The sequence below is a fragment of the Zootermopsis nevadensis genome, unplaced genomic scaffold, assembly GCF_977971745.1.
Source record: "Zootermopsis nevadensis isolate Lab colony 2312 unplaced genomic scaffold, Znev_1.0 Znev_ptg000031l, whole genome shotgun sequence".
Lineage (NCBI taxonomy): Eukaryota > Metazoa > Arthropoda > Insecta > Blattodea > Termopsidae > Zootermopsis > Zootermopsis nevadensis.
In genome coordinates this window covers 6,365,804-6,386,244 of record NW_028259163.1, presented here as the reverse complement: position 1 = coordinate 6,386,244, position 20,441 = coordinate 6,365,804, and the positions used below count along the sequence as shown (strand labels likewise).

The following is a 20,441-nucleotide window of genomic DNA, read 5'->3' as shown; positions in this document are numbered from 1 at the left end:
TTTATGGCATGTCTGACAATTTTAACATGTTTTGACAATCTTTATTTTTTATATTTTAAAGCAAAATTGCAGGTATTCCTTACTGGTGCATGCTGCCACAAAGAAAGCTCTGGTTACAGGGGGCTGAAAAAGTAGATCAGGTGGGGAAGCAAGAAATACAAGCAGAATTTTATTTGGGATACTCTTGGAAAGCAGTATGTGTTTAAGATTTACATTTTGGGCATATTCCTGAATGATTTCACTTTGCTTGAAACCTGTAATTTACATGAACATGCATTGATAAATTTCATGATATTATGAATCTGCTGTGATCATACATTGAAATGCAGTTCTTTTTTACAGTTGTGCTCAATCTCAAAACATCAAGTGATTAATAAGAAAATGAGTAACAAAGAGACTTCTGCAATGATAAGGCATACTGCAACAAGCACTGATAAGAGAAAACAAAAAATAATGGACATGGTATGTTATCTTGGTTGTCTTTCTTACTGTAGCTGATATTGTTTTTTTATTTTGTTAAATTACCTCAAGTATGTCTTGCATTCTGAACTTTTGCTTTGTACATGACTTGAACACACATTTAGTTATCATGTTCATAAAGTGAAACACACGCACTTGAGTGATTAGTACTTCTGCTGAATATTTGGGAGGTTCTTGGTCCAAGGCCTAGGTATTGTGGCTTGAGATTTTAGTAATTCTCTTCAACTTCTCCAGGTAAGTGCTGGGATAGTGTTTTAAGACAAGGCCATGACTGGTTACTTCAACTTCCTTCACAATTCAAAATTCTGTATCTTCTCATTCAGCACTATATTCTCTATATAAACTGTGCAATTAAAAAAGTGTTGTTTAATGAGCAGCACTAAACACATTCATTGTGCCAGTATTTTCTTACCTACGTTGGACTATTTCAATGTTGGACAGCATTGCATAAATTTATTTGACAAATACTACAAGTGACAGTACAATGAAACGACATACAGATGAAAAATGTAACCTTCTAATTTGCATCAAGGTAGAGGTTTACGATATGGAAGCCATTTACCACATGGCAAACATAAAGGAACTATTTAAGTTCTTGCATCACTTTGTCCAAGGTGTCACAATTTCCACTGAATTTGGATATGTGTATTTAATTCATGAAGTATGTGTGGCAGAGGAGGTTAGTAAACTGCATCCTTTGCATAACCCCATTAGTGTCAGGTCAGGGGTTCTCGGAGGCCACGTGCAAGGCAGGTTTTCATAAAGGTAGTCACCGACTTCCAAATGCCAGAGTTGCAGTGCACAATCCTGCTTTAACTAGGAATCCTCGTGTGGAAAATCTTCTAACAGTTGTGGCATTAACCACTATTGCAATTTGATGAGATACATGATGCCTGTAATTGTGCTTTCTTCAAAAAAGGTCTGACCATAAACCATTGTTCTGGATAAATAGCGTGTGGCTTTTTGGTAACCCAGATCTGGACATTATGTGTGCTCACACATCTAATCAGCTGGAAAGGTGTGGAGAACCTGTGGGGTGTACTCCCCCTGAGGGTACCCTTGGGCTCTCTCACCAAGCTTCAGTCCATGGTCTAACTCAAACCCAATCTTGTCCTTGAAATTTAATTTGTAGGCATCTGTCTGTCATGTTTTTCAGCAAAGATCATGGTTCCGTGTATCTCTTATTGTATGAACTTTTATGTTCTGCCATATATGTTGAGAAGGGCAGATCATAATTTGTCATGGAGTGAATTATGATTAGAGGCCATTTCATATTCATACATCTCAAGTTCTCGTAATGAATATTACGAACGTTATGAATGTTTGAACTCAACCCAGCATAATGTATTAAGTTACTTTGTTGTTATAGTAACATCAGAAGAAAGTATGTTCTGTGGATGGAAGTGAATTAGTGAGCTCTCTAAAAATTAAGTATTGCATTTCTGTGGTGTAATCTGTAACTGTATCACTTTTGCAGATTAAGAGGATAAATATGTGAGTGTGTGAAAAGAATAGTGATAGCAAATGGAAGGATCAATTACTATTCCTATATATGATTAAGGGGATAATGTTAAGCAGTGTGTGGTGTAAAGTACACTTTTGTAACCTTTGTGTCTTCCAAAGAGTATTACTTTTCAATTTTGGTGTTGCTTTAACATAAAAATGAGAATGTGAATTATGTGATGAAGTACAATTTTAGTATTTTAACAACTTTATATTTTAAGATGGCTGTCTTCTGGGTTGTTCGACTGTGTAGTCTGGATGATGGAAGAAGCAAGGACCTCTGAAATGTCAGTAAACTTCTACCAGACTACATGGTGCAACAACCCAGAAGACAGCCATTTTCAGAATCACCGCCGTGAAAACCTCAAATGCTACTTAACTTTGTTGGTTTCACACACATATCGAATGAAGTGTAATATGTGGTTGTTGTGTTTTATATACAAAAGTATTGTGGGTTGCTTCGATTGAGTACATACTTAAGTAATGTATGTATCTTTGACATCCTCAAAATTTTACATAATTTGTTGTTGTTCAAGCTACATATTTTAGTGTGTTTTGGTTTTATTTCAGTTGAGGTCAGTGAGATTCAATGAAGACCCATGTGTCAGAGAATTTGGACTCTCTGTTGGAGGAAAGTTTGAAGAAGTAAGTGCTCGGATCCTGGATGCTCCGAAGTTGGAATATGAAGTGAGTACATTAATTGAAACTTCATATAGTGGGAGTCCTTGTAAACATTGTTCATTTTTCAAGGACATATTATATTCAAGCATTTTATTTTTGGGGTTTATTACACAAATATGTTTAATGTAACTTGTAGTCTTTCATCACATACAACAATAATTCAGTTATTATCACAGATGTATGTTTTTGAACATGTTTCAGTATAATAGACCATCTTCAGGCTTCTATTTTACAAAATATAAAATATGTGAAACAGAAGGTTACTGTGTAATTTTGATTATTATTGTAGAATAGTTTGCTATCAGTAGGTTATAATAAAATTTTAAAAATATACAGGCTAAAAATATTTTGTTGGATCCAGCATTACAAGTTTTCATTTTTAAATACATAGATGAGATACGTTACATATTTAAAAACATACATTGACAGTGTTTAAAATGAAAATCATTGCCAGGTGGTTAACAATCCTATTTTTTATTTGGGAGGCCCCATGTTAAAATCTTGGCCTGGGGACTGCCTATCCTGACTGGGTTTTTTGTAGTTTTCCTCAGTCCCTCCAGGCAGATACAGGGATAGTGCCTTAGATTAGGCCTTGACTATGTCATTTCAGATCTTTCCAGTTCAGTTTTGTACAGTTGTGTTTTTTAACATAGAGTACATAAAATTGACTTAAATAGAATTGTTATTTTCAGAATCAGAGATCTCCTACAATACCAAGGAGTGGTGTGTGGAGAGCATCAAATTTTGTTATCAGCGGTAATTTGAAATCTTGGATAATTCTCAACTTAGACAGTTATGTAAGAGAAGATGCACTCGGGTGAGTATTAACCAAATGTGATGGCAACTTTATTGCTTTGATTTTAGCAGAGAATTATGAAATATAATGTGATACATAAGATTGAGGTGAGAAAGCCTTGTTGTAAGACTGCAAGTACTTCTGAAATATCAGTAGATGAGTATGATGATAATAGTTTATAGACAAATCAATACTTTTCATCTAATGATTTTTTAAATTTTGTCTTAATACAGTACTTGAAGATCCATCTGACTCACCGTCAACTTATAATTCACATATTTTATTTTATTACAGAACTTACATGTATTAGGTAGAAGCCTGTTTAATAAGAATTTTTTGGAAGAATTTATGAAGCCTGATTTCCTTCAAAATTCTTGTTCTGTATCACGATTTTAGCATTACTGTAAATTAAAAATTGTAAAAGTAGCCCATTGCAAACAATGGGACATAAAAATATCAGTGTTGGTCTAATATAAGTTGTATCTCGTTCCAGAGAAAGTTACCACCCCTTGCTCTAAATAGGTTGAATGCAAATTAGAATGAAATCATATAGTTCTCAGCTTGCAGCCTACTGATATGTATTATATATCACACATTCATTTTTGGTATTATTGTATCACCCTGCATGATGATAAAATAGTTACCATGTAATATTTATGTACTTTTTAAGTGAGTGGATAATAACAATGTCAAATCAACTAATTTTATAAGGAAAATAATTTAGTAAAATGTTTATCTGTTTTCTAATTGGAACTCCTCACAGCACAAAGCATCATTAAATAAGTAACAAATGAGTAAAACATCCTCATGCTCATCTCCATTAGTTAATCAACTGATAGCCATCAAAACAAATATATATATATTGCGAAACTTACCTGGTATTGTTGAACATTAAAGAAACATGCCTTAATGGAAGTAATACTTTTTAAAAATTAAATGGTACACAATATTTGAAGTGCCTGCATATGAGATGTTTGTGTCACCCCAGCTTCAGACGTTGTTGCACCACAGCAGCGTTACTGATAGTAGGAAATTAAAAAGTAGGTGGGGTGTCCTTTAATGGCATGCACTTCATTTTAGTTTCATGAAAATCTTTCCAGAGAGGGAAGTAGACTAAAATAGCACAGATGATGTTAAATCAGATGACTTGAAATACACTGTTCTAAGAATAGAATGATTAATAATTATCATTAAAGAGTGACTATTCAGTTGGAAAACTAGTTATTGTCTTCTGTTTATGTAATACTACCACTGAGTCTACAGTCATTTATCCTATTCTTTCCATTTCATTAATGGTTTTGTATATTTCAAATTAAAATTTGCAGGCGTTTTCGAGAATTAATGCAGAAAACAGGGAAGAATTTGAAGATGAATATTGAACCTCCATTGCCATCACAAAATTTGCGGTTTCTACCAAATGATACATCTGAATTGCAGGCATTCTTCACTTCAATGAAACAGAGAGTTGATCTGATTGTTGTTGTGATTCCAAATGTGAAAAACAGTTATGGTAAGAGGTCTATTGTATGAATAAAGCACTTTTCCACCCTTGTTTAAATAAGAGGTTCTTTGATTAACTTTTGTCTGTTCAAATGTTTTGGTCTGTATGGTGAGGCTAGCAGGAACTAAATTAATAATTATACACTTTAGTGTTCCATGTATGTATATAATTTTGGCTGGTACACATTTTGAATATTTTAATTTTGCCTGATATAACCTCAAAGTTTGGAATTGTTGACATATAAACATAAAGATTACTGTCGTACAGGATGTTGTGCTGTATAGTCTGGTAGAACTTTACTGACATTGCAGAAAACTTGCCATGTAAATAACTTTCACCTAGGAAGTTCTAATTAAGAAATGTGTTCTCTATTTTATTATAATTTTTGTGGTCTTCTTGTTTTGTTGTAAGAATTAACATTTGTTTTCATTTGTGTTGTAGCCAAGGTTAAGCAAACTGCAGAACTGAATGTTGGCGTCTTAACTCAATGTATAAAGTCAACAACAATGCAACGTATGAATGAAGCTACGTGTTCCAATATTCTTCTGAAAGTCAATTCAAAACTGAATGGAGTGAATCACACACTTTCATCTGTGTCAAGGTAAGTCTCATTTATGAAGTAACTTTTAGCATATTATTACATATTTACATAATATTTAACCTAAGGGATCCATAACTACAACCATAAGATTTAGTTCTTCCTCTCTGTTTGTTTATCTGTTATTCTTGCTCAAAAACGTCCAGTTAATTTTCCTTTCTGACTGAAGTAAATATCTGAAACTGAACATTAACTACATTCTGAGTAATGTTTTGAAATTACACTGTATTTACCACAGGAAAAGATATTGTACTGTTTATTTCCAATTTCCAATTAAATACTTGAGTCAACTTTCCCTTTTTGATACTTTTGCAACTGCATAGATTATGTAGTGTCAAGTGGTGGGATAATTGTGGGTTGGAAAACGATTTGGAAGTGTTCTGTAGGCTATTTTTAAGGTAAAATACAAAGTGAGCCACCTGCTATGCTGCAAATGTGAGTAAAACTTTTTAAGGAAACTGGGACATGAGCTCTTGTATTTCTTTTCTGGAGAGATGTAGTAATATTTTTGGGCATAAATAGTTGATTTTAATTAAATTTTAAAATGATTTCTACCTTGTGAACAGAAGGCTTTTTAACATGAAAGTCCAGTTTCAATCCCAAGACAGTCCATATGTGGTAGTATTACAAATTTTGCACTGAGTACTTTGTCTTCTTTCTGCCACTCATTATTTGATCAATGCTCATCTGTTCTGTTGCCGTCTCTGAGGTGTGTATCAGACCCTGGGGTGTTCATTTAATTTGTGCACAATACCTCTCATCACTTTGTTAGTCATTACTGCTTTCCAGTGCCACTTTATTGCCTTTGAGTACCCTCTTTCAGTGCCATAACTTCCCTTCAAGTACTTTATATAAGTGGTAAGTACCTGTTTATAGCCTCAACTTATTACATTCTGAAGTGCTGCTCTTATATGTGAAGATCGTCATCCAAATACATGTCATACCCTTGAAAGCTTTCGAAACAAATGAGAATCATGTAGTGCCACATTAAGTGTAATAATTTTCATTGTTAGAAGTGTGTGGCCGAACATTATTGTCTTAATACATGACTCAGGTCTTCTTTCACAGGTAGCACATTGAAGTTTTTAAATACAAGATTTTAACTTAGGCTTTCCAATTTGATAACCTTGATTCATTATTTATTCTGGATGAACAGTCTGATTTGAGGTGGTTGTGCTTTGTGCTGCCTTTACCACACAGTGTGCCATGAATTGCCATCCCTTTTACAACCACCTGTGTAAGTGGCAACAGCATTTAAATATCTGCAACATAATATTTATTTGGAGTCTTGTATTTTTAAACTCAGCGCATGAAGTAACAGAGCCTCCCCAGTAATGTGTGTTAACATGTGTCCATATAATAGTATTGAGATTACCTTTGTTTATGTAACAAAAATTAAGTGTGCTGTAGTGGCAGCGTACAGCCAGCTTTATGATTAAAACTAATATTTTGTTTTGATAAGAAATGAAAGAGTTTTCCTTTGTTCTCAGGCCGCCATTCTTTGAATCTCCTGTAATGATAGTTGGAGCTGATGTGACTCATCCTTCACCTGATCAAAAAGATATACCCTCTGTCGTTGCTGTAAGTATGTGCATACACGGTCTGCATTCTTTTCTTGAATTGAATTCATCAGATTTATATGGGCATTAACCTTTTGATTGGTTATCAAAAATAAAGAGTTTTCCCTGTGAATAAAACTCTGGCTCATTTTTGTGGATAAAATTTTTAAGTTGTTAGGGAAGTCACTGCGAAAGAAATGTAAGCAAGCAGACAAGCATAAAATTCCCTTTCCTTCTACACAGATTCTTATATGCAACACTTAGTTCAGCAGAATTATGAGTATCTTCTTGGAAACAGAGTTAGTGAACCTCTTAAAGAACTAGGACAGAAATATATCAAATGCTGCTTCAATGCATTTTAAAATATTTGAATATAATATGCATTGATGTGTTTATCATTACACATTTTATCTTTTAACACCATGTGTTGGCATTTAAATGGTTACTTGGCCACTTAATTTGCAGTAATGTTATTTTTCTATGTTAATGTTGATGTTTACTTGTGTTTATTATCCAAAAATAAAGTTACAAGATTATTTTCATATGCTCCTTGTTGGTGCAAACTTGAACTTGAAGGCTAGGTTATTTAAAAATGATCATAAATATTCCTTAATGTTGCACAGAATGTGTGCTGTCTTGTCTCATGTGACACTTGATATTCAAGTGAAGTGGATTAGAAATGAAACTGATGTTCAGCCATGCTACACATGTAGACTCATTGTGATGATAATGCACTGCATGCAATTTTATGGATGTTTTGTATGTGTACACTATACGGGGAATATGTTGGCAGGGTAAAATTGATAAATTACAAGAAGATTTAAAACCAAATACTGATAAATGGTTTTGCAGTATAGTGAATGAAGATAGGTTATCCAAAATAGAATTGAAATTGATACCAAAAGGTCACTATGATAGGCTTTCCTCCAAGTTCTTGATTTTTCTCTTGCTGATGGCCATTGCACCATTGCTCCTTTCATAATTCCTGACGAGGTAGGCCAAACTAGCCAGGATGTAAACATAACCTTGGTTATGAGATGGAACTTCATTTCAGGCCCAAACCTTTCTTTTTAATTTGATGATGCATTGTTAAATAAAGCAAGAAACAAGTGTGCAGTAGATGTTATACTTTGTTAGATCATCAGGGGTCTTGCTGTGATATCTGTAGAGATTCCTTTATTTTAATCTAATCAACTTTTCTGTACCTTTTGCAGGTGTGTGCCAGTCATGATCCAAAAGCATTATTCAAATACAACATTCAGATTCGACTGCAGCCTCCGAAAGTTGAGATCATTCAAGACTTGGAAGCTATTATTAGGGACCAGCTGTTGTACTTCCGTGACGTCACACGTTATTTGCCAAACAGGATAATATTTTATAGAGATGGTGTCAGTGAGGGAGAGTTTGCAAAGGTATGTTTCAGAGTTACAGGATTGAGGGGAATTAAATAATGAATTTATAAGACTCCTCAGGTTTGGTGACAATATACTGTGTTTACCTGATGTTATGCTGAGTAGCGAGATTGCTGATAATTTACAGCACAAATAGTTTCTGTGATCTCTGATAAGTGACAACACGAGTGATAATGTTATCAGTCTTCTGATAGTTATGGCATAAAAAATACAGAAATTCATTAACTTGTTAGCTAGTTTGTATGGCAGTAAGAGGAACCAGAATGTAATGATTTCTGTATCTGAAATAGCCTTATTGATAAAGTATTCTGTTTTTGAGTTTTTGTATTATGTCTTGTTTTCCCAGATATCACTGAATCAGTCTTTTGCACATTTTTCTTTATGGTTATAATATACCCCTATTTTTAATGAGAATAAAGTAAGAAAACTTTGTCTTATAATTGGGTAAATATGGTATATCGTCTGTTGTATTGTTGTTCCTATTGAGGGGTTGATGTGAGTTTGAGAGAACACGGGAGGGAATTTTGCAGTTGCTACTTTACTTGAAGGTTTAAATCTTTTCTCTTTATATTGTAACCAAACATACAATGTAGAATTAAATGAAATAAGTATTGTTGTATGATTGGTGTGGTCTGTTTTTGATTGCCACCGTGAATTGAATCCCAGTCATTGAGCTTGAATCCAGCCATTTTACTGAGCTATCCTGTCTTATTCTTAATATGGAGTTTGGTTAAACAACTTTTTTCTCTATAATACTGCTGTCTATGTTGTTCGGCCAAGAAGAAATTTTTATTGAAAAAGCTTATCTGTTTCACATTATTATTTTACAGGTTTTGAATAGTGAGGTGACTGCTGTTAGACGTGCCTGTTCTTCAGTGGAGCAAGGATACAAACCAATGGTGACATTTCTTGTTGTTCAGAAACGACATCGTACTAGATTTTTTCCCACACGTAGGGAGGATGAAGATGGGAAGAACCGTAATGTACCCCCAGGTACTCTGGTTGACTCTGAGATCACACACCCTGTTGAGTTGGACTTTTTCTTAGTGAGCCATGCCAGCATACAGGTAATATATTTTAGTATTAGTTTCCATTACCAGTATACTTCAGTATAATTATTAATTACTTCAGTAACATCAAATTGAACATATTTTAAACAGCAGCCAACTGGTTTTGGCTATTCTTTAGTGATCATTAGGGACTTGTACGCTTTAAGAAGTTATTAACCTTTATTGCATAGAATTTAAATACTTTGTTCATAATCTTACCACTGGTTTAAATTACCATTTAAAGGTGTCAAAGTGCAGAATACCATAAAATATATTGTATTATTATATTTTAAGCCAGAACCTCCAAATAAAAACTCAGTTATTAAGAATGATTTTATTTGCCTGTATATGAAGATATAAAGTAACTAAGTCTTTTTTTATATCACATAAAATTGTGTTTTATTTGTTGCATACTCCTCTCCCTATGTTACATATATTAGCAGGAAGAAATTCCTAGATTGGGATTTTGGGTGTCAAACTCATTAACTTTACTGTATTCTTTTAAATATCCTGTGTACAATTCAATTAGACCAAGTTTTAGTAAGGGATGCCTAAGCTTTCACATACGGCGGCCAGTATTCTGGCAACAAGTATTTAAAAGGTTAATGCCAAGCTCAAAGGAAAATTGCAGACATATGGTCATCCACAAAGACTGACTAATGATAATTGAAATAAATTATTAAAACTAATGTTTTTATAATATTCTCACTGGTATTGGAATAGATTGTCAATTACAGTCTATCTTACTTTAACTGTTAATGTGTTTTTGCAGGGTGTGAGTCGACCAACCAAATATCATTTGTTGTGGAATGATGATAATGATATGACAACTGATGATCTTGAACAGCTTACATATTACTTATGTCATATGTTCTCACGATGCACACGCAGTGTGTCCTATCCAGCTCCCACATACAATGCACATTTGGCTGCATCTCGTGCTCGTGTGTACCTCGATGGGTGAGTATAGAATTGCTGTTATGAAATTAAAAGAAATGAGTAGCTTGAAAAATCTATACATCCTTGGTATAGTTATTATCCACTTTGATTATCAAGGTTAAGTGGGAAAGTGAATGAAAATGGCACGTGATGCTTTATTAACAAATTATTGACATATATAGGATCAAGGTCCTAATATTTATCAGAAATGATTTCCAATAATTTTATTAACAGAGCTCTTATAGGCTCAGTGGTCTGATATTTTCATGTAGGTGGTGTGTAATTGTGGAAATGCCAAAATTAAAGTTTAACCAAGTCAAAATGGACCATTAAATGATATTGCATATGAGGGAAGTTAATAAGAAACACTCCCTCATTCATCATCCTTATGATGGAGGCACCAAACACCTCTGAAACAGTAGTGAACTTCTAAAAGACTACATGGTGTAGCAATCCAGATGACAGCCATCTTCATATTTGCTGCTGTGAGAACATTTAAATCTTACTACGAATAATTTATTTACATTCCATGGATCCATAAGACAGTCAGATGACAATAGGATGTGGAAAAAGTCATAATAATAAAAATAATAATAATACAATACATATTATAAAGTACAATTTGTACTTTTATATAAATTTCACATAATACAAAACAAAGTATTCACCTAGAGAAATGATAAGCTACAAATAGATCTACCCATTACACACAAGAAAAATTTATCACTTATTGATACAATATTTTTATTTTCCGTCTATACACAAACTTAAAATAATGTTGTTTAAAATTACTTAAAATTATAACATTCTCAGTAGATACTGCATCTGTTACATTTTTTGTATCGACGACATGTTTCAATGTGTATTACATCATCATCAGGTCTATCAATTTTAATATATTTTAAAAACTGTTGTACATTTTGCGTTGCGTTTATTGATTATTTTAATTTGTTTAATTTTAAGTTTTTTGTCTCTTCCTTTTGATTTGGAGGTTGTACTTGCATGTTTTATATCTGTAAAATTAATTTTCAAGTCGTGATTTTGGATATTGACATAGGAAATATAATAATTTAAAGAGTTAATACGTAATAGAACGTAATAAAATGTAAATGAATCATAATAAAATGTAGTAAAAGGTAATAAAACATACCGGGATAGACCTGGTGATGATGTAATACACATTGAAATATGTCGTCGATACAAAAAATGTAACAAGATGCAGTATCTACTGAGAATGTTATAATTTTAAGTAATTTTAAACAACATTATTTTAAGTTTGTGTATAGATGGAAAATAAAAATATTGTATCAATAAAACACAAACATGACGCAATTAAGATATAAATTATCACTTATTGTAAACAACATAAATTCATCGACAGAGTAAAAGGAGTGTGTAATTAAGTATCTTTTTAGTGCTAGTTTAAATTGTGCCTTTTTATTTACAAGACTTGTGAGATTTGATGGTAGACTGTTGAAAATTTTGATCCCTGCATAATATGCACTCTTCTGAAAGAACGAGAGTTTGGCAACTGGTCTATGAAGCTGATTTCTATTCCTTGTGTTGACACTGTGTACAGCAGAATTAGTTTGAAATAGTTCTTGGTTATTTACAATAAAGTTCATTAATGAGAATACGTATTCACAAAGTAGAGCTAAGATCTCTAATGTCTTAAATAGACTTCTACATGAATTTCTAGGTTTTACACCAGCCAATAATCTAATAATTTTCTTTTGTAAAGTGAATATTGTTTTACTGTTTGATGAATTACCCCCAAAAATTATTCCATACTTCATCAAAGAGTGAAAATGGCAAAATATACTGATCTGAGTGTGTCGGTGTTTCTCACATGCAACAGAGATCTAACTGCGTAACATGCGCCACTTAACTTAGGTATCAGTTTATCAATATGATTTGTTCAATTTAGGTGATTTGCAAACCCAAGAATTTTGTGTTTATTGACTCTTGTATATACTAAGAAACACAGTGACTGATCTGAGTGGAAATAACTATGCTAACGATGATGATGACAGTACTAGTGAATCTGCTAGTTACAGTGATAGAAACAGTAAGAATATTTTATTAGGAAGAGTATATCTGTTAGAAACCTATGTATTGAATGTGCTGAGAAAAAATTAGTTATATTCTAGTAATGATGGTAACATGAAGGTGATTTTGTAATTAGTACTAAATATTCCATTGGAATTCCTGCACAGTCTTTAAATCATTCGGGTATAAGGATGTATTCAGGAGTTATGGTTTTATGAAATATTGCTTAAAATTACAGTCATGAGCAAACAAGTGGAATGGCTGAGCTCTCATTGTGTTATTTAGTATCATCAATGATATTATGAACTTTAAGACTGTGGGTCTTATATTACCTATAGTCTGTTTTCTATAGAACATTTTCTTTTGATGTAAGTGACCAAAAACAGAATTATTTACTTTATTTTCATAATGCTTCTCTCAATCTGAAGGACCTTGAGTTCATGATAGTCACACTGTTTACAGCAGTTAAGTAGTCAAGATATCAGACCTATGCCATTTGATTAATTGACTCTGACTCCACGGCCCTGGTTATGTGACTCAGTGAAGATCCCTTCAGAAGAATATTTAGAAAATGTGCCCTAAAAAATTAACCTAAACACCGATCTGCTGTCCTGTTACCATTAAACCTTGGAATTCCCCATTGTGTTATGTCCTGGGACTGGAATATTGGTGGCAGATCACTTAGTACAGGCTATCTTTATTCTACAAAATTTGAAAGTAATTATCTTGTTTTCTCTTTTCAGGAGAAAGATAACATTGACAAATCTTGCAAACGAACAGCGGAAGTACTTTGAAAGTTCTGTTTTGAAAGCGATTATAAAGGACTTTCCTATGTATTTTGTATAGAAAGGTAAGTAATATAAATTCTAGATCTAGATTTAAAGTATGTAAGTTATTCCTATAAGAAAGACATTTGAAAACTAAGATTTTATTCTGGTCATTGATTTTCTTCACATAAGTTCCCAAGTTTTTTCCTTCCTCGAGACTGGTGGAGATATCGTGAAGTGTCCAAGACCTAGTTTAATTCCTACTACTGTTCTTGGGTGTTTATTATTGGCAGTAATTGAACAAATTGTGGAAACTCGGTGCATGTGAAGACATTATTTCTATAATTGGCACATAATGGAAATTTGCATCAGATTTAATATGAAGGTTCTCATTATGTTAAAGATAGTTCAGTTGTTTCAGTTACAATGGTTTAGCTACAGTTTATACGCTTTTGTGGTTATCATTTAATGAACTGAGAGGACTGTGTAAGGTGAACTGGAAAGGAATGGATGGAAGCCATTCATAGCTTATTTCCGGGTATCATTTGTCTGCAGTGGACTAAGGAAAACCATTGCCGAGAATGTCGGATGTGCAAGACTAGTCAGAAGTACTTCGTGAATACTTCAGACACAGGACTGCTACAGTCATCAGTCTTTGTAATTAAAGTTAGAGGTAACTGCATAGGTTTGACTTCGCTTTATATGTTGTATTTCATTGAAGGGGAGGATGACTGTGACAAACCAATTTATGAAGATTTGGAGGAAATAGTCACTGCTATTTTAAGACATTATCTTAACATTTGCCTGGAGAGACTGAGAGGACCTCAGGATAAGCAGACTCTGGTCTAAGAATTGAACCAAAGATGAAGCTGGAATGCTAACTACGTACATAACACCAATGTTTAGAAACTGTCAAGTGCATTACTGTCCTACATGTCCTTATTGTGAAAATCAGTTTGAAGCTTTTTTAACTGCGATGTTTTGATTTTAGTTTCAGATCTGTATCACGTTTGAACATCAACTGTGTATTTCGAAGAAAGTGTTTCTCGTGTATTTTGTTATGTGCCAGATTGATAGAATTCCATTAATTCCGAATGTGAAAGGTGCATAGACTAAAATAAAGTCATAGTTATATGTGTTTGTGTAAAAAATGATGTAGAATGAACTTGTTATGCAAATAAAATAAACATAATATATTGTTATCAATTTCTTTAATATTTTATACATAACTAACTAGATGGGTTATAAAACCCGATAGTTCATCACCGAATTAACCAAATCCCTCCACCAGACCCTGTCCTGGGCCAACAAAATCCAGTCTCCTTCAACTCCTATCTCCCATAGATTTTATAAGAATGTTGGCAGCTTTGTCTGTTGGCAAAATGTTTTGGGAGGAATTTACTTAAGTACTTTACTGGAAGAGAGAATGTACAAATTTGTCAATTAATGTCATAATTTCTAGTATGTACACCTAATTGACTGTATTAGAAAGAAATTACAAACTATGTACGAGGGTGAGTCAAATGAAAACCGTAAAACTGAGATAAAAATTCGAAATATCACACCATTGTCCTATAAGTAGACAGACATGTTACCAATGCTATAACGAGTATCCTATAGGTGACAGTATAATGCAGACAAACAAAATGCCATCACAGTGCCAGTTTGAAGATGGCTGCTCCACTAGTTACATGCACGAAAGAAGAACAACGTTCTGTAATTCGTTTTTTGATCAGTGAAGAATCTTGAAGAATCATCTTCGACCTGCAGTCAGATCAAAGCGACGTGGACTTTGGACTAGAGGTGTCCTTTTGCAACATGACAATGCTCGGCAACAATCCAAGACTTGCACTTTGAGTGTCTTCCACATCCGCCATACTCACCAGACCTAGCCCCAAGTGATTACCACATGTTTGGGCCACTCAAAGAGGCGATGGGAGGAAAGAAGTTCCGTTCTGATGAAGAGATACAGCAGGCGGTGCATGAGTGGTTGCGCAGACAACCACAAGAATTTTTTTCTAGAGGAATCCATACACTTCGTAAACGCTGGAGGGGCTGTATTGAACGAAATGTAGACTATGTAGAAAAATGATATAGTTGTGTACCGCTTTCACTCAATAAATTAAATTTAAAAAAAAAATTACGGTTTTCATTTGACTCACCCTCGTATAAAGCATGTATGTGAATTCAGAAAATATGGCAGGGAACACAAAACTTTTGTAAAGAAAGAAAGAGTATCATAAAAATGAACTGTAGAATTGAGATTTATTCTGTTGTAAATAACGGAAAAAAATGGAATAAAATTGTAGAGAATTTAATTATGTTAAGGAAAGTGAGGACACTTTCCATTTTAAAAATGGGGAAATTGTAGTGAATTAATTTTAGTTAACATCTTGTGAATTAGGAATATAGAGAATTGAAGTTACATAGAATTAAGTATAGTAGAGATTTGAATGTAGGAAAGTGATGATGTCATTTCCTGGCATCGAGTAAAGCAGCAAGGCTAGCTCACCTTACTCTCAGGGGATGAGAAAGGAAACGTAGCCATTAGGCAGTCAGCAGAAGTACGGGAAAGTTGAAGTGGGAGACAGATCGCGGTCAGAACGGCCGGAACTTTGAAGATAGAAGGAGGTCACCGAAGCCACGGGCAAGGGACAGCTGTTCGGGCTACTGATAACAGGTAAGCGCTGAGGCGAGGACTCCGAGTATAGTACGGGTAGATTATTAAATATTCAAATTTTACGTAACCAGAGTGTTGTTGAGAAAAAGTGAACTAACCTCAATTAGGAAGGTAATGTGTAACAGAAATGTAAAATTTCTGTAGTACTTAGGGTTAGAAATAAATGGTGTACGAGGTGCGATCGGAAAGTTTCAAGACTGTGTCAATAGAGGGCGAACCGGATGTAGTACGAGCTTCTGCCGCTAGGGGGTGCGGCCTACATTCATAGTGAATCAGTGTGCCAGCCGGCATCTTCGAATTAGCATTTGTTTCTTAGTTACGGGCGATTTGGTAGTGCATTACATCGACCCTCCTGCGATTTCGGAATGGCGTGTGCATCAAATTTTGCCAAAGACTCGCCAAAACGGCTACGGAAACCTATGAAATACTAAAGCATGCATTTGGGGAGTCCGCAATGGGTCGTGCACAAACTTTTGTGTGGCATTCACGTTTTAAAAATGGCCGAACCTCTGTCGATGATGACGAGCGTTCTGGACGACCATCTTCGAGCACAACGCCCGAAAATGTTACGAAGATTCGGCAGGCCATTCACGAAGATCGACGTCGTACCATCAACGACTTGTGCGACATTGTTGGGATAGGCTATGGGACCTGTCAGCTGATTCTAAAGGAAGAACTCCACATGCGACGCATCCTGTCTGAGGACCAGAAGCAGAATCGACTTCTCGTTAGTCAGGAGCTCAAAGATCTTGCAAGAACCGAACCCAACTACCTTTCTAAGCTCCGTGTGACTTCTTCCTCTTCCCAAAGATGAAAATTCAGCTAAAGGGAAGGAGATTTGAGACGATAGAAGAGATTCAGGCAGAATCGCAGATGGTGCTTGACAGGCTGACAAAGAAAGATTTCCAGGGATGCTTCCAGGCTTGGCAGCGGCGCTGGGATCGTTGTGTTCACTCCCAGGGGAACTACTTCGAGGGTGATTGATGAATTTAATACCTGAGATAAGTGTACGGGTTTTTATAGGCACAGCCTGGAAACTTTCCGATCGCACCTCGTATGCAAGGATAAATAATAATTTTTATTTTATATGTATTGTTACACTGTTAAATAAAATGTTTCCTCTTTAAGTGCAGTTTTCTAGTTTTTATATTGTGAAGTACATACGAGTAAGTAAAGGAAAATGTGAACGAAGCCAGCTCAAAGGCGGCTTCTGGTTACTTAATTCTCTGTTTCAGGAACCTCGCCATTTTTAAGACGAACCCTTAGTAATTCTGCCTCATCCACATTCAGATATGAAGGTGGCTTTTCGGATGCTTCATTACGATAAAACTTACATTACCGGGCTGTAGATTACCTCGCTATCTCGGGCAAAATTACATCAACAGCAGTAATTTAGAGGAAGTTTCCTGGAAAGGTGATGTATCATATCTTCATGCAGATAATGGCGGAATTAAATTAACGTAAATATAAAATTAGATGATTTGTACTTGGACGTGACTTAACACTTAAAAATTAACGGTACAGGTGTGACGCACATTCTACCACCGCGCGGTGAAAGAATTATGTGAATTATCTCCATTACTTCTGTTTCCTTCTTCGTTGTCTGGAATTACCAACATGTATATGAACACTCTAGAAATCACGAAGGATGTCATTCATGCTATACAGCCTAATAGAGGCGAATAAATATGTAAGAAGTGTAATGGAATAAACTGTATGTACGAAGTATAGGTGTGCCCAGCCTTAAACCCCATGAAGCAGGAGATTATTTTGGAAGCTTTACTATAATAATGCTCCTGAAACATATTTGAATCCGACAACCAGAAAGCCGTTTTCACAATTTCTGGGTTAGTAGTTCAAATATTATATATTTAAATATACACCAAATTAAGGTCTACTAGCTAACCATGATTTCATTAGGAGTTAAATATGACAAGACAATACATGAATAATCGCAAAAAAAATGTTGTTTTTCGAGAGAGAGAGATAGCCAATGTCGATGCACATAACAGAGCCTCTGCTTAAAATGACGAACCAAAGATCAGAACGCAGAAGCTTATGGAATACGTAAAGACGTTAGGCTGACAAGCAACCCATGAGACAACTGTTTGCGAAGACACGCTTTGATTCGCATTATTAACTCTACCACAGCAAAGGATCCAAGGGGACGGATTACAGAGACGTTACGTGTCAGGAAGGAAGGCGAATAACATTTGTATGATTTAAAAATAGTATTAAAATATATTAAAATTGTCCGTCAATCACAATAAAGTAATATAAGATAATTAGATGGTTAAAATATTATCCTTTGTTCCGTATCGAGTACTCGATTTACATATGGAACATTCTCGACATGTTTCGGCTTTCATAGAGCCGTCAATATGAGCCGGGATAGCTCAGTCAGTATAGTGACTAGCTACGGGCTGGACGGCCGGGGTTCGATCCCCGACGGGGCAGAGGATTTTTCCTCTAGCCTTTGCGTCCAGACCGGCTCTGGGGCCCACCCAGCCTCCTCTACAATGGGTACCGGGGTCCTTTCCCGGGGGTAAAGCCGGCCGGGGCGTGATGCTGACCACTCACTCCCATCTAGTGCCGAGGTCAAGGAAGAGAGGAGCTATACCTCCACTCCCCCCAAACGCCTACATGGCGTATAGAGGGACAGACTTTACTTACTTTACTTTACGTCATCAGGTGTATGTTATAAGAAAATTATATGATAAGAAAATTAAAAATTAGTAATTGAGTTAAGAGTGTATAACATACACCTGATGACGGCTCTATGAAAACCGAAACATGTCGAGAATGTTCCATATGTAAATCGAGTACTCGATACGGAACAAAGGATAATATTTTAACCATCTAATTATCTTATATTACTTTATTGTGATTGACGGACAATTTTAATATATTTTAATACTATTTTTAAATAAAATCACAATATGACGCACCTACAATATCTTATTTGTATGATTCTGAATCTCTTCAATTCAAAGCTCCGCGGTGGTCGGGCTACAACGGAAGGAACAGCTCAATAGGGATTAGACTCTTGATGTAATTAACAACGTTCTTCCTTCTGCATAACGCTGTAATGTACACATATTTATGTAAACAATAAAGGATTGGAAAGACTCATTTATGGCCTGTTTTAAGTTAGTATTCCGGTAACCACGTAATCTCAGCCGGGAAAACGACCTCAGGGCGGAAGGACTCGTTTCCGAGGACCCTCGATGTGACGCAGGTGCGCCAACCACCACCAGACGGCGAAACTGGCAGTCGTAATGCACGGCTTAAGGAACTGTGGAATACGTTTGGTGTGGCGGCGAAGGCTCAGATTTCATTCCTGGTTAAAATTCCGTTTCTTCATTAATACAATGGCGTAGAAAGCAAGACATACGGGGTTATCACAGCGGCGAAGATGTCGATGTTGGGCTCCTGAGTTGTGACGCCACGTGGACTTGTAGAAGGATACCAACCTTTTGGACAACACTGCCTCATATTCCTCTGCAACGTTGGTATCTACCTACAAGTCCACGTGGCGTCACAAATCAGAAAACGAACATCAACACACTAAAACACGCCAGTTCCTCAAAAACACTAAAAACGTTACCATTCACATTAGACGCCACACTACAAAATGGTTAGCACAGAGGTAATTCGCCTGTCCTCTATTAAAATAACGTCCTACATCTGACAATTGTGAGGGTTTTAATTGTTTCCTTAGTACACCCAGACTAAGTGCAGTCTGGTTACTAGGTTCGAACACCGGCTGGAGCTGTCTCTACTGCAAACGACAATCATCAATGAATACACTAAAGGGAAGTTAAAGAAATGAGATTAAAAAGTTTATGGAATACATCAGACGACTACCACAGCATTGCCATTACGGCTCGAACTAATATGTTATGTAAGAATCGATAATAACTCGCAAGACAAAATTAGAGTTTTTCGTGACAGTCGAAATGACACATCCGCTCACTTCGTGGAAGAACGGTTATTCCAATCACTGCGCTGGATTATTATTTCAAGGAGCCGACGAAACGTCTAACAGAATCACAAAATAAAAAACCATTCGTTGGTCAAGACGCGCGGAATGAGTTCTAATTTAATTTTAAGAAGTTCTAAAGGGAACAAGATTAGATGAAATGAAGTTCCGTGTGATTCAATCGCTTTCGGTGTGAAGCACCGTGTAGAGTATCAGACGTCACGGAGGAGATCGACAGAAGAGTGCCTGAAACCTCCTGGATCGCTGGATCCAATGACATGACGACCCCATCTTGTCTTCGCAGGCGATTATGGGATCTATTGTGAAAATCGTCACACGTGTATTTTCTACACACTCCTTAACAAGTCATTAGATGTATTATTATTGTCTCCATTGAAAATAGTCCTAGCTGTGAAATTCTTTCTCGCTCAACCGATACACAAAT

At 35.4% G+C, this 20,441-nt stretch overlaps 1 protein-coding gene across 5 annotated transcripts in view; it reads left to right on the top strand.

Annotated features, from left to right (window-relative positions):
* LOC147872030 (protein argonaute-2-like) overlaps nucleotides 1–14,536 on the top strand; it is a 36,513-nt gene extending 21,977 nt beyond the window's left edge. For 4 of the 5 annotated variants that reach the window (XM_087359513.1, XM_087359517.1, XM_087359515.1 and 1 more), the window contains exons 11-21: nucleotides 343–462; nucleotides 2,554–2,670; nucleotides 3,357–3,481; nucleotides 4,786–4,970; nucleotides 5,403–5,562; nucleotides 7,050–7,140; nucleotides 8,333–8,530; nucleotides 9,361–9,597; nucleotides 10,352–10,539; nucleotides 13,311–13,417; nucleotides 14,326–14,536. In XM_087359513.1, the coding sequence (XP_087215639.1) occupies nucleotides 343–462; nucleotides 2,554–2,670; nucleotides 3,357–3,481; nucleotides 4,786–4,970; nucleotides 5,403–5,562; nucleotides 7,050–7,140; nucleotides 8,333–8,530; nucleotides 9,361–9,597; nucleotides 10,352–10,539; nucleotides 13,311–13,413 (1,524 nt within the window). In that variant the 3' untranslated portion in view covers nucleotides 13,414–13,417; nucleotides 14,326–14,536. The remainder of the gene's footprint in view (nucleotides 1–342; nucleotides 463–2,553; nucleotides 2,671–3,356; nucleotides 3,482–4,785; nucleotides 4,971–5,402; nucleotides 5,563–7,049; nucleotides 7,141–8,332; nucleotides 8,531–9,360; nucleotides 9,598–10,351; nucleotides 10,540–13,310; nucleotides 13,418–14,325) is intronic. The other variant, XM_087359514.1, reaches the window with a different exon arrangement.
* Nucleotides 14,537–20,441: the final 5,905 nt, after the last annotated feature.